Source organism: Bison bison, unplaced genomic scaffold (genome assembly GCF_000754665.1).
Source record: "Bison bison bison isolate TAMUID 2011002044 unplaced genomic scaffold, Bison_UMD1.0 scf7180017864324, whole genome shotgun sequence".
In the NCBI taxonomy this organism is placed as follows: Eukaryota; Metazoa; Chordata; class Mammalia; order Artiodactyla; family Bovidae; genus Bison; species Bison bison.
Window position 1 is genome coordinate 1,375,901 of NW_011494896.1, and position 12,215 is coordinate 1,388,115.

At 46.8% G+C, this 12,215-nt stretch overlaps 1 protein-coding gene across 1 annotated transcript in view; it reads left to right on the plus strand.

Annotated features, from left to right (window-relative positions):
* Positions 1 to 3,954: 3,954 nt before the first annotated feature.
* FZD4 (frizzled class receptor 4) overlaps positions 3,955 to 12,215 on the plus strand; it is an 18,493-nt gene continuing 10,232 nt past the window's right edge. The window contains 1 exon segment of the mRNA XM_010853250.1: positions 3,955 to 3,988. Within this exon segment, the coding sequence (XP_010851552.1) occupies positions 3,955 to 3,988 (34 nt within the window).

A 12,215-nucleotide genomic window follows, 5' to 3' on the forward strand; every position in this document is an offset into this window, starting at 1 on the left:
GAGTTACAGCTAGAGACAAAATAAACCTGATGTCAGTTTCCAAGACATTTACAATCTATGGGCTTCCCTGGTGATCCAGTAGTTAGGACTTGGCGCTTTCACTGCCGTGGCCCTGGGTCCAATCCCAGTTCAGGAAGTAAGATCCCACAAGCTGCACACTGAGGCCAATAGTAATAATAATAATAAACCCACAATTTAGTAGAATAATGCCTAGGGAGGCATTCTGTGCCAAAAAGACTATACCGTTTAAGGGATTATCAGTATTAAGAAGAGTCTTGCTCTGTAATTCAGATTCTGAGAGGAGAACCAATATTTACTAACCACCATTATATTTTCACAACAGTCCTACTACTTTGACTGCTGGATCGCTTATAGAGTCTCCAGGTACAAGAGATAAGAAAGAAACTCAATTAAAAGTGGCTTCCGCAAGAAGAAAAATGTCTTCTGTCACTTAACCATCAATTCAAAAATAAGGACTACAGCCTTATGAGTTGATAAGGAGCTGATGAATTCAGTAGCTCAATCGTATCTGTAAGGACCCAGGTTCTTTTCATCTTTTTGCTCTCTCATTCTATTAGGGCTCTTCAGAAAAACAGAACCAATAGGACAGATACACACATATCAAGGTGGGTATGGAAGCTGACTCTCCCAAGACCTGCAGGGTGAGTTGACAAGCTAGAGACCAGAAGAGCTCATGGTGCACTTACAGTCTGAAGTCTAGCCGGCTCAAGGCCCAGGAAGAGCCATAGTTCAGTTCTAGCCTGAAAGCAGGAGAAAACTGATGTCCCAGATCAAAGGCAGTAAGGAAGGATTTTCTCGTCTCAGCGGAGGGTCAGCCTTTTCATTCTATTTAGACCTATTTTCTTCTGTTTAGACTGGATGAGGTCCATCTGTGTTAGGGAGAGCAATCTGCTTTACTCAGTCTATTAATTGGAATGTTAAAAACATTCAAAAATATCCTCACAGAAACATCTAGAATAATGTTTAAGCAAATGTCTGAACACCCTGTAGTCCAGTCAAATTGACCCATAAAATTAGCCACACATTCATCTTCAGCATTTGGCCTTTCTGGGGTAGCAAAACGGCAGCAAGAGTTCCAGTCATCATATCCTCAAACAACATCCAAGAACTGGAGTAAGAAGAGGCAGATCGGGGCCTTCCTGGTGCTCCAGTGGTTAAGAACTCACCTTCCAACGCAGGGGACGTGGGTTCAGTCCCTGGGGCAGGAACTAAGATCCCACATGCCGAGGGGCAGCTAAACCCATGAGCCGCAACTACTGAGTGCGTGTGCCTGAAGGTAAGATCCCACGTGCTGTAGCTAAGACCTGATGCAGCCAAATAAATACATTAAAGAAGAAGAGGCAGATCTTGCTATAATGGACTCAGGGATCAAACCCAGACAACCCGCATGAAAGGCAGATTCTTTACTGTTTGAGCCATTAGTGAATCCCCTTCTAAAAGTCAGGAAAATCATCCCCTGTGATGAGCCCTCCATGCCCCTCATTTGTACTTCCATCTCATTGGCTAGAGTTACGTCACATGCCCATTCCTAAGCCAGTCTCTTGCAAGGCGAGAGATTTGCTGCCATGCCCTAGAGCCAGGAAAGAGCTCATCTTCCTCTGAAGCACTTCACAGTCTAACACATTGTTGTTAGAAAGGAAAAAAGTTTGGATTGGGCCAGTAGGGGTAGGCCACATGATGCAAGAACTGACGCATTGGAAAAGACCCTGATGCTGGAAAAGATTGAAGGCAGGAGGAAAAGGGGATGACAGAGGATGAGACGGCTGGATGGCATCACCATCCATGGAGATGAGTTTGAGTAAACTCCGGGAGTTGGTGATGGACAGGGAGGCCTGGTGTGCTGTGATTCATGGGGTCGCAAAGAGTCAGACACGACTGAGCGACTGAAATGAACTGAGTAGGGGTAGGGGGAGGCTACTGGCAAAACAACCAACAGGGTCTGCCATTGTTTTTATTATCCCATTTTAAAGACATGGATACTGAGACTCAGAAAGATCAAACTGATCAGCATCACATACTAGTAACCATAAAGTTAAAATTTCCAATCCGATTACTCTGGATCTAATTTGCTTGCTCTATTTGTAGGTCTCTCCGTGGACAGACCTAATTCTGCCCCATACTGTAACCTTGAGAAAGTGCCTTAGTCCCTCCAAATCTTTGTGTCACTGATAAACAGACACAATAGTTGTTGTTGTTCAGTCACTAAGTTGTGTCTGACTCTTTGTGACCCCTGTCAGGCTCTTCTGTCCATGGGATTCTCCAAGCAAGAATACTGAAGTGGGTGGCCATTTCCTCCTTCAGGGGATCTTCCCAATGCAGGGATCAAACCAGGATCTCCTGCACTGCAGGCAGATTCTTTACTGCTGAGTCTCTAGTGAAGCCCACATCATGCTGCTGCTGCTAAGTCACTTCAGTCGTGTCCGACTCTGTGCGACCCCATAGACGGCATGAGGATACTATAATTCAGACTTGGTTAGCAGGGATGTCTCAGCTCACCCTTCAAGGGAGGCTTAGTCACAGAAGCAGAAATAAGGAAATCATTCAACACAGCTTTTCTGAAACACAGTAAGTAGACGAGGGAGAAGGGGAGATGAGTCAACTGAAGTGGACAAGCCACTGGCCGTTCTGAAGGGCATGCAGGTGGGGCGAGTCTAGTCATCCCTGGCACAGGAGTGACCACGTGTAGCAGTGCTACTGATAACAAGTAGAAAGAGCCTGGTTTATAGAGCATTCTATGACCGAGATCCTTACATAAGCAGCCTGAAGCCTTGGGTCTGAGTAATGGGTCTGCTGCTGTTCACCTATAACCTGGTTTCCATAGCAATCCTAGTTTCTCCAGTAAGAAGGGAGAAGGAAGATGGTGCAATGTGGTGGGAAGAGTCCTGGAGTCAGAGTAAAGGAGATCTATTTTTAGCCCCATCTTGGATAAGCCATCTGCACCCACTGGGTCTCAGATTATTTGTTGGGTTCTGCAACAGACGATCTGGAAGGTTCCTCCCAGGTCTCTGGTGACCTAACAGATGCTGTCCACTGTTTCTTTCCATGAGTCTGAAAAGTGTTTTCTTAAAAGATGTCTCTTCTTGTTTTAGAATAGAAATGGTATAGCTTCTCGAAGGCAGAAGAGATAATGAAGAAAAACTGAGACAAGAAGGTCTAAAATTCAGCCACATTCTTGAAACTGAAAACTTGAGAGCTATTGTAGGAAAGTCGGATAAACATACAGGCATCTATAAATTCCCAGGATGTGATAAACAAGGGATCCTTAATGTCTGTCCTATTTGGTGGAGCAATTGCAGTTAACTTATCGGTGCCCGCAGGAAGGACTCAAGAAATGGTTGATTAACTTTACTGTAACGACTAGGCAAAGAGCTTATCATAAGCTCCTTACATAGCTGATTATCAAAGGTTACTTGCAGTTCTAAAATCTGGACACATTTTGCACCCAAAGGACACTAATGGAGGCAATGAAACCTCTAAAGTAGTATGCATGAGGATCAGGTGAATCTGTGTTGGAATAATATCAATTCTGCTATTTACTGAGGGCATCACTGACTCGATGGACGTGAGTTTGAGCAAACTCCGGGAGACAGTGAAGGACAGGGAAGCCTGGTGTGCTGCCATCCATGGCATTGCAAAGAGTCAGACACGACTTGGTGACTGAACAATTTTCTAAGGGGCTCCAGGCCAGTTTTTAATCTCCCAGGTGCTCTCCTCATTTACAAAGTGGAGAGAATTATAGTAGGTACCATACAGGTCTGTTCATTTAACAAATATTTTCTGAGTACTTTCTAGGCATCAGGGGTATAGTAACGAATAAGACATTTAAGACCCTGTCCTCATGGAAATTCTTTCTAGGTAGGAGAGAGACAACATTATTAAATAAGCCAGTAGGGACTTCCTTGGCGGTCCAGTGGCTAAGACTCCTCACTCCCAATGCCGAAGGGCCGGGGTTTGATCCCTGGTCAAGGTAAGTGACTGAAGGGAGGGGTGAGACAGCTCAGGGTGGCTTCACAGAGGAAATGTTTGTCAGGAGGGAGCAGCGATGCGAGGCTGGGGGAGAGCGGCCTTCCAGGCCTAAGGAACTATGGAGCCTCCGCGGCAGCAACCAGCTGGCTGGGCTTTAGGAGCAGAAGGAAGGTGGACGTCCAAGAGAGCCTGGAGCATGCAGAGAGTGTGAACTAAGTGGAGGGGAGCCGGCACTGTGCAGACCTGATCCACTTTATTCCAACAGCAGTGGGGAACCACCCACAGGCTATCAGCAGGAGCGAAGAGCCAGTGGCGGAAGCTGTAATGATGCCCCTGTTTCTGGGTGGAGAAGAGATTGCCAATGAGCAGGCCTGTTAGGAGAAACAGTCGTGAGTGAGCGCTGACAAGGGTCAGCCAGTTGGAGGTGGTGGAGACGGAGAGAGGTAATCCAGGTTTAGGATATACTCTGGAGAGCCTGTGGATTAAATGAGGTCATCTATGTAAAACAACTTGCACAGAGCCGGACGGAAGGGGCTCCATCAGGTGCTTGGGTAGAGAACAGAATCTGGGACAGCAGGCCAGTCACAACTACCTAAGTCACAGAGGACTTTGGCAAATACTGAGGTCACAGAGCAGATTAGCAAGCTGGTTCGACCACTCTTTTTTTTTTTTTAAATTAGATTTTTAAAAATTAATTAATTTGGTTTTGACTTCGCTGGCTCTTTGCTGCTGCAAGGGGGGTTGCTCTAGTTGCAGCGAGCGAGGGCTGCTATCTAGTTGCGGCGTGTGAGCTTCTCGCCGTGGTGCTTTCTCTTGCTGAGAGCACAAGCTCTAAGGGCATTGCTTCAGTAGCTGTGGCATGTGGGCTTAGCAGCTTTGCATGCAGCATGTGGGATCTTAGTTCCCAGAGCAGGGATCAAACCCATGTCCCTGCATTGGCAGGCAGATTCTTAACCACTGGACCACCAGGGAAGTCCCTCAACCATTCATTTTTTATGTGCCACTTGGGCAAGTCACATTGAGGACCTCAGTTTCCCCATTCAGAATGAGGAGTGGACCAGGTGATCCCTAAGGCAGCTGCCAGAGCTAACATCTTATGAGTCATTTTTATGGGATGTATCAGTCAGGGTTTGATTGAAGAAGCAGAGTCACTCTGAGTGAGGCAGAATCAAGAATTTATAATAAGCATCAGACCTTACAAAATGTGGAAGCCATTGGAGTACTCTGCAAAGGTACTGGATTGAAGGGACTGCGATCAACAAGGAAAGCTGAGCACAAAGTTTCGGAAGTCGAGGGCACATTGGAACTACAGGGACAAACTGGATCCTGTGTCTGTCTCACTGCTGCTGCTGCTAAGTCGCTTCAGTCGTGTCGGACTCTGTGCGACCCCAGAGACGGCAGGCCACCAGGCTCCCCCGTCCCTGGGATTCTCCAGGCAAGAACACTGGAGTGGGTTGCCATTGCCTTCTCCGTGTCTGTCTCTAGCCACCTATAATCTTGAAGGTGCAGGTGACCTGCAGAAGTCCCAGCTCTCGGCCACAGAATTACTCACACCTGGCTCAGGACCCAGAGAAGCTGAAGGAGACAGGGCAGGTCTAGATGCCGCTCCAGCCAGCAAGTGAGCCAGCCGTCAGGGACAACGCACGTGAACTGCCACGGTGCCTGGTACCCAACACTGGCTTTCAGAGTATAAAGTGCGGCTTCACTTCCACCTTGCCAGTCTCGGGACAGTTTCTCTTGTGGCTAACCTCAATCTGGAATCATGCAGGGAAGGGAATTCAGGGAAATGTAGTTCTACTGTAGCTAAACGGACACAGTACCAGAGTCACTGTCTGTCAGCGTGGCAGTCATACACCTTCTTTACACCATGTGTGTGTGCTTAGTTGCTCAGTCGTGTCCAACTCTTTGTGACCCCATGGACTGCAGCCCGCCAGGCTCCTCGTCCATGGGGATTCTCCAGGCAGGAATACTGCCTGGAGTGGGTAGCCCTGCTCTTCCTCAGGGAATCTTCCCAACCCAGGAATTGAACAGGGGTTTCCTGCATTGCAGGCAGATTCTTTGACAGCTGAGCTAAAGAATTCTAAAGACTGGTAAGATCATCCTTTGGGTGATAGTCATTCTTTCTCTAACAGTCACACTCTCCTTTGATATTTTGTCCCTTTACTTCTGCTTTGATTATATGATACTGAGTAACAAACCAACCTAAACCCATAGGTATTGTGACTGACTGTGTCCTTTCAAAATTCATATGTTGGTTTTTGCCATATAAATTAATTAAAAATAAATAAATAAAGGAAAAAAATTCATATGTTGAAACACCAGTCCCCGATATGTTTGTATTGGAAATGGGGATTTGGGGAGGTGATTAGGTCACGAGGGTGGGGTCTCAGGAATGGGATTAATGCCCTTATAAAAAAGACCCTGGAGAGTTCCCTTGTTCCTTCTGCTAAGTGTGCGTGCATGCTCAGTTGCTCAGTCATGTCTGACTTTTTGCTACCCCTTGGGCTCCAGCCCACCAAGCTACTCTGTCCATGGAATTCTCCAGGCAAGAATACTGGAGTGGATTGCCATTTCCTACTCGAGGGGATCTTCCCAACCCAGGGATCGAACCCATGTCTCCTGCATCTCCTGCAACGGCAGGTGGATTCTATTCCACTGAGCCACCTGGGAAGTCCCTGCTATGTGAGAACACAGCAAAAAGGCAGACATCTATGAACCAGGAGGTGGGCCCCTTCCCACTGAATCTACTGGTTCCTTGATCTTGGACTTCTCAGCATCCAGAGCTGGGAGAAACAAATTTCTAAGACACCCAGTCTGTGGTATTTTGATACAGCAGCTCAAATGGACTAAGATAGGCATAAAACAATAGCCAACATGGGTTTTGTGTGTCAGGAATTTAGAAAGGGCACAGCAAGGATGGTTCGTCTATGCACCATAAGGTCTGGGCTGGGATGATTCAAACAGCTGGAAGTAGGAGAAGCTGGGGCCAGAGACCCCATTTCCAAGAGGGCATCTTCATTCACATTTCTGGCACATGGCCTGGGATGACTGAAGGACAGATCTGTCTGAGACTGTCTGCTCGAAAGCCCACAGGTGGCCTCTCCTGTATAGTGGTATCAAGGTAACTGGACATTACAAGGCTGCTCAGAGCTCTAAAATGAATTTCCCAGTAAATCAGGTAGAAACTGCATGGTTTCACGACTCAGCTCTGCAAGTCACCTAGTGCCACGTCACGTTCTACTGGTTGAAGGATTCCAGATTCAAGGAAAAGGAACATACATTCTGCCCTTTAACAGGAACAATGTCAAAGAAACTAAGGCTGTGGTTTAAAACCACCATCTGTAACTCTGTCTAATCCAGGTCATGCTTATCCACAGCACATGGCTGGCTCGCCCTTTGGTAATATTTTAGCACCATTTTCATCCCTGTTCATTCCTCACCTGTATCAACTGACAAGTGATGCCTATGAGAATGTTATTACAGGTGACTTCTATTCCATGCTTCCCAAGGTTTCTTGGAAACTTACACATGCCTCACAGTTAAACTCACGTTCCAGCTTTTCTACAAATGTATCATTCTCAGGTGATCCCCTAAGTTATAACTCCTTGGCTTGCGACCCCTGCTTACTGCCTGTCCTGAAGCATGTGTGATTCCTAACGACTGACAATAATGAGATGTGTAGTCAACTAGCCAACGAACAGTGATAAGAAAATGTCTTGAGCTAATTTATGAAGTAGAGAAATAGGCTTCTGAATCAAATAACAATTTGGGCCAATACACTTTTCTACCTTTAAGGATTTAGGAATCGGCACAATAAAATAGAAAAGATAAACGATTGGTAAAACAACCAAGTTCAGAAGAGAGCTGAAAGCTGACTTGCAGGAGTGGCTTATACAATAGACTTGACCATCAATCTGGGACCAGCTAGGCTATATTTTGGAGAAGGAAATGGCAACCCACTCCAGTGTTCTTGCCTGGAGAATCCCAGGGACGGGGGAGCCTGGTGGGCTGCCGTCTATGGGGTCACACAGAGTTGGACACGACTGAAGCGACTTAGCAGCAGCAGGCTGTATTTTGGTGGTCATCTATATCCAGCACATAATGAAGGTTCTTTTTCTGAATAACTAGAGCACTTATAGCGTGAACATTCATTCATTTATCTAAGTATCTTGAGTGCTTTCTCTGGGTCAGGTGGTATTTTTCCTTTGCTGTCCAACAGCACAGTGGTGAAAAGGGCACAGCCTCAGAGGGTTTTAAGGAGAAGGAAAAGAACAAAACAAAACAAAAAACTGAACTGTAATACAGTAAGGGAGCTCAAGAAAAAGCACTTAACTATAAACAATTTTGTTTCACTCTCAGTCTCGTGTCTTAATCTCCTCCTCCGTTACTGTATGCTCTTTGAAGGCAGGGGCCCCCTTTTAACTGCATTCCACTCAGTATCCAGCTCAGTGACATGTCCATAAATGTTTGCATTATGTGTTGCCTCCTGCAAAGGTTCTTGATTGCCCATCTGTACATTAAACCATCACCACCACCCACCAACAGTGTCCTCTATAACACCTTATGCTTGGAAGGAGGAATAACCAGGCTTTGACTCCGTGACACCCTAGAGTTCTGTGGTGACTTGATTCTCATATATATTTATATGTAAGAATCTGCCTGCAATGCAGGAGACCTGGGTTTGATCCCTGGGTCGGGAAGATCCCCTGAAGAAGGAAATGGCAACCCACTCCAGTATTCTGGCCTGGAGAATCCCATGGACAGAGGAGCCTGGTGGGCTCCTCTGGAGCACTGGACACAACTGAGTGATTAACACTTTCACTTTACTTAACCCCTTGGGGCCTCTGATTTCTCAACTTTGAGCTAGATGAATCTTTCCTTCTGGTTTACTCAGTCTGCATGTTCTTGGGTGCAAGGGAAGATGCAGCATTCAGACTATACACGGAGGGATGGGGCAAGGCTTGCCCCCCTGCTCTGTGGTCCCACAGTAAATTCCCAATCCTTATGAGGTTTTAGTCACAGTGAATTTCTCCCTCAAAAACCAAACAGGATAATAATGAACCACTTTCTTACATTTTCTATCAAGACAGCTCTTTGTGAGTTTTAAATGTTCTGTCCAGATTCAAAGAAGCTGGTTTCTTCATGAGTGGTTGGAATAAGACTTTTCTTGGAAGCCACTGAATATGGATTAGTTGGATTGTTTCGCAGAAAATAAAAAGCAGGCTCTAGGGTGACTACTTCAGCACTTAATTGGGTTAGCAAAGAACTGCAAATGAGAGGTTTCCCTTAGGAGGGAAAGGATGTTTATGGGCCACCTCCCCCAACCCCTAGGTGGTGGATTTTAACCTAAACGTTAGTCTGCAAATGCAGCCTTTAATTTAGGAACCATTACAAGAATCTATTAGAGCAGAAAATGTCAGGTTGAAAAATTAACACATCACAGGAGTTAATTAGAACCCAGCCTCTCATTAGATGCAAATAGAGAGCCCTCCGACTGCCCAACAGCCTGCTGAAGTCATGTTTGTTGCTGCTCCAAAGTAGCTGCATCTTTGTTACTCAGGGAGTGGATGGAGGAAGCTGCCCAGGCACTCGGGCCAGAGCCACTAGGGACCCGTGGCCCATCCTTTAGGTTAACAGGTCTATTCTCAAGACACTATCTTTGACTCCACTCTTCCATCTCCCAGGTGGCTCAGTGGTACAGAATCCGCCTACCAATGGAGAAGACGCAGGTTCAATCCCTGGTCCAGTAAGAGTCCCTGGAGGAGGAAATGGCAACCCACTCCAATTTTCTTGCTTGAAAAATCCCACGAACAGTGGAGCCTGGTGGGCCATCGTCCATGAGGTCATAAAGAGTTGGCTACGACAGAGTGACTGAGAGACTGACCAAGCACCTCTCTTGAACAGTACATGTCACAGGGTGGATAGCCTTCTGCCTGGAACTCCCTTGGGGAAGCGTTTTCTGCAACAAAGACAAACATGCCATGCCTGTCACCAGGCGCAGATTGGCGACTGTGTAAACCACTCGGTGAGAGGGAGGCTCCAGGCCATTCAGACTTAGCTCTAAGTCGTGGGCTTTGTTTTCTTTCCACATTCAGACTGAAATGTGATTCCCCGGGCTTTCTTTTTTGGAAAATACCTGCGATGAGTTCCATGCTGGGAAAGAAAAGCTGTTGACAGGAAAAGCTTCTGACGGGCAAGCGGCTTTTTCAAGGGCTCTCAAAGGAGACAGTCGCATCAAGCAGGCCGAGGCAGAGATGGCAGGACTCTAGGAATGAGAGGTTCAGATCACAAAAGGGTTATCTGTAACCATGGATTAGGCAGAGTTTCAGGCAGCTTCCTCTGTGAACGCGGCGCCACGCACACAGACTTTCCGGCCGGCAGATACACATCTCCTCTGTCACTTACTGTGTGTTCTTGGGCAAACGGCTTACCCTCTCGGAACATCAGTTTGCTGAGGCCATTGCGTGAACTAAATGCATGCAAAGTGTGTAACACCATATCTGGTGCAGGGTAAAGGTTCTACATGAATTATCTGTTATTGATTTGATAGTAGTATTCCTTCAGCCAACACAACGAGCTGCCTCTGTGTGCTAGGCTCTGTGCAGGGACAGCTCCTGCTTCTTGACCTCATAGAACCCACTGCTTAATAAACCGTGTATGCAAATCTTTGCTGCTAAGTCACTTCAGTCGTGTCCGACTCTGTGCGACCCCATAGACGGCAGCCCACCAGGCTCCCCCTGTCCCTGGGATTTTCCAGGCAAAAACACTGGAGTGGGGTGCCATTTCCTTCTCCAATGCATGAAAGTGAAAAGTGAAAGTGAAGTCGCTCAGTTGTGTCTGACTCTTAGCAACCCCATGGACTGCAGCCTACCAGGCTCCTCTGTCCATGGGATTTTCCAGGCAATAGCACTGGAGTGGGTTGCCACTGCCTTCTAGCAAACCCCTCTGCCCTCCTTGCAAGTGCCCAAGAAGTGCCAACTGCACACAGCTCTGCTTTGCCGAGTAGCTCAGAATTCTACCTTTTGAGCAGCCCTTTAAATTCAGCTATTTCTACCTTCAATTTAGCCACAGTTCTCTCTGTGGGCACTTACACATGGAGTTACTGTTATCTGTTTATTGTCTCCTCCTCTGAGTTCCTACAAGGTGAGAACCATCTATACACTTGATTCACTCATCATTTATTCACCTCTGTAGGCCAATGGTCTCATGCATTACTCTGCAAAGATAAAGAGAAGATTCAACCCTACTGCTGAGTACATAGATTCCCAGCTGGGAACTTTTCTGGGGAAATAACCCTGCTCCCCCCTACTCCCACTTTTTTCATTTTTCAAAGGCCTCCTTTCAGCCTCTGTTTTCTCCCCTTCATTTTCTAACAATCACTTTGGTTCTGACCTCAGTTTCTTCATTTCTTTGAGGAACAAACAGAGTCTCCTTCCCTGGTAGGTTATGATGATGGCTGGAGACCATGCAGCTTCTATGTGCCTAACACAATTCTAGGCACAGAGCCAAATAGCAAAAAAAAAAAAAAAAAGTTGATTCCATTCTTGCCCTTACCCAGGACCGGTTGGTAGTATATACAAGGCATAACATGATTACCACATGAGTGGTACTGAGGTCCTTTCAACTTGCATCCAGCCTCTGCCATATGCTAGACTTACCTGAAATGGGAGGACATAAACACACAGTGGAAGCTTGGTCCCTGTCACCAAGTTCTTGGAGAACTGTGATAAGTGTTGGACAAAAAGATCTCAGGAAGAGAGCAGAAAGCTCTTAACCCAGATCCTTAGACCCGGGCTGCAGGAGATTTCCACGACATCAACAATAACCAAGTTATTTGGCACTTACGACGTGCCAGTCAGTGTGCACAACAATTTACACACATTATCTCATTTAAGTCAGAACAACTGCGTGGGGTAGATACGAACTTCCTTATCTTACAGGTGACCCATCTGAGGCTCTGCGAGGCACACTGGCAGTCCTGCAAGGACTAAATTGTTTAGGAATCCACCTGCTGAGGCTTTAGTGGAGACTGTGGGCTAACACCAAGCTCGGCCGAAGGAACGGAGGGTGGGGAGAGGGCTGGGAATGAGAGGGTAAAGCTGGATCAAAACACGGCTGGCGTGATCCCCAGGACCCCCGGAGAAGCAGAGAAAGTTGGAAAGAGATGCAGGAGGCAGGTGGGGGGGTGGGGTGGGTGGATGCCCGGAAGGCTGGAGGAGGGCAGCCTT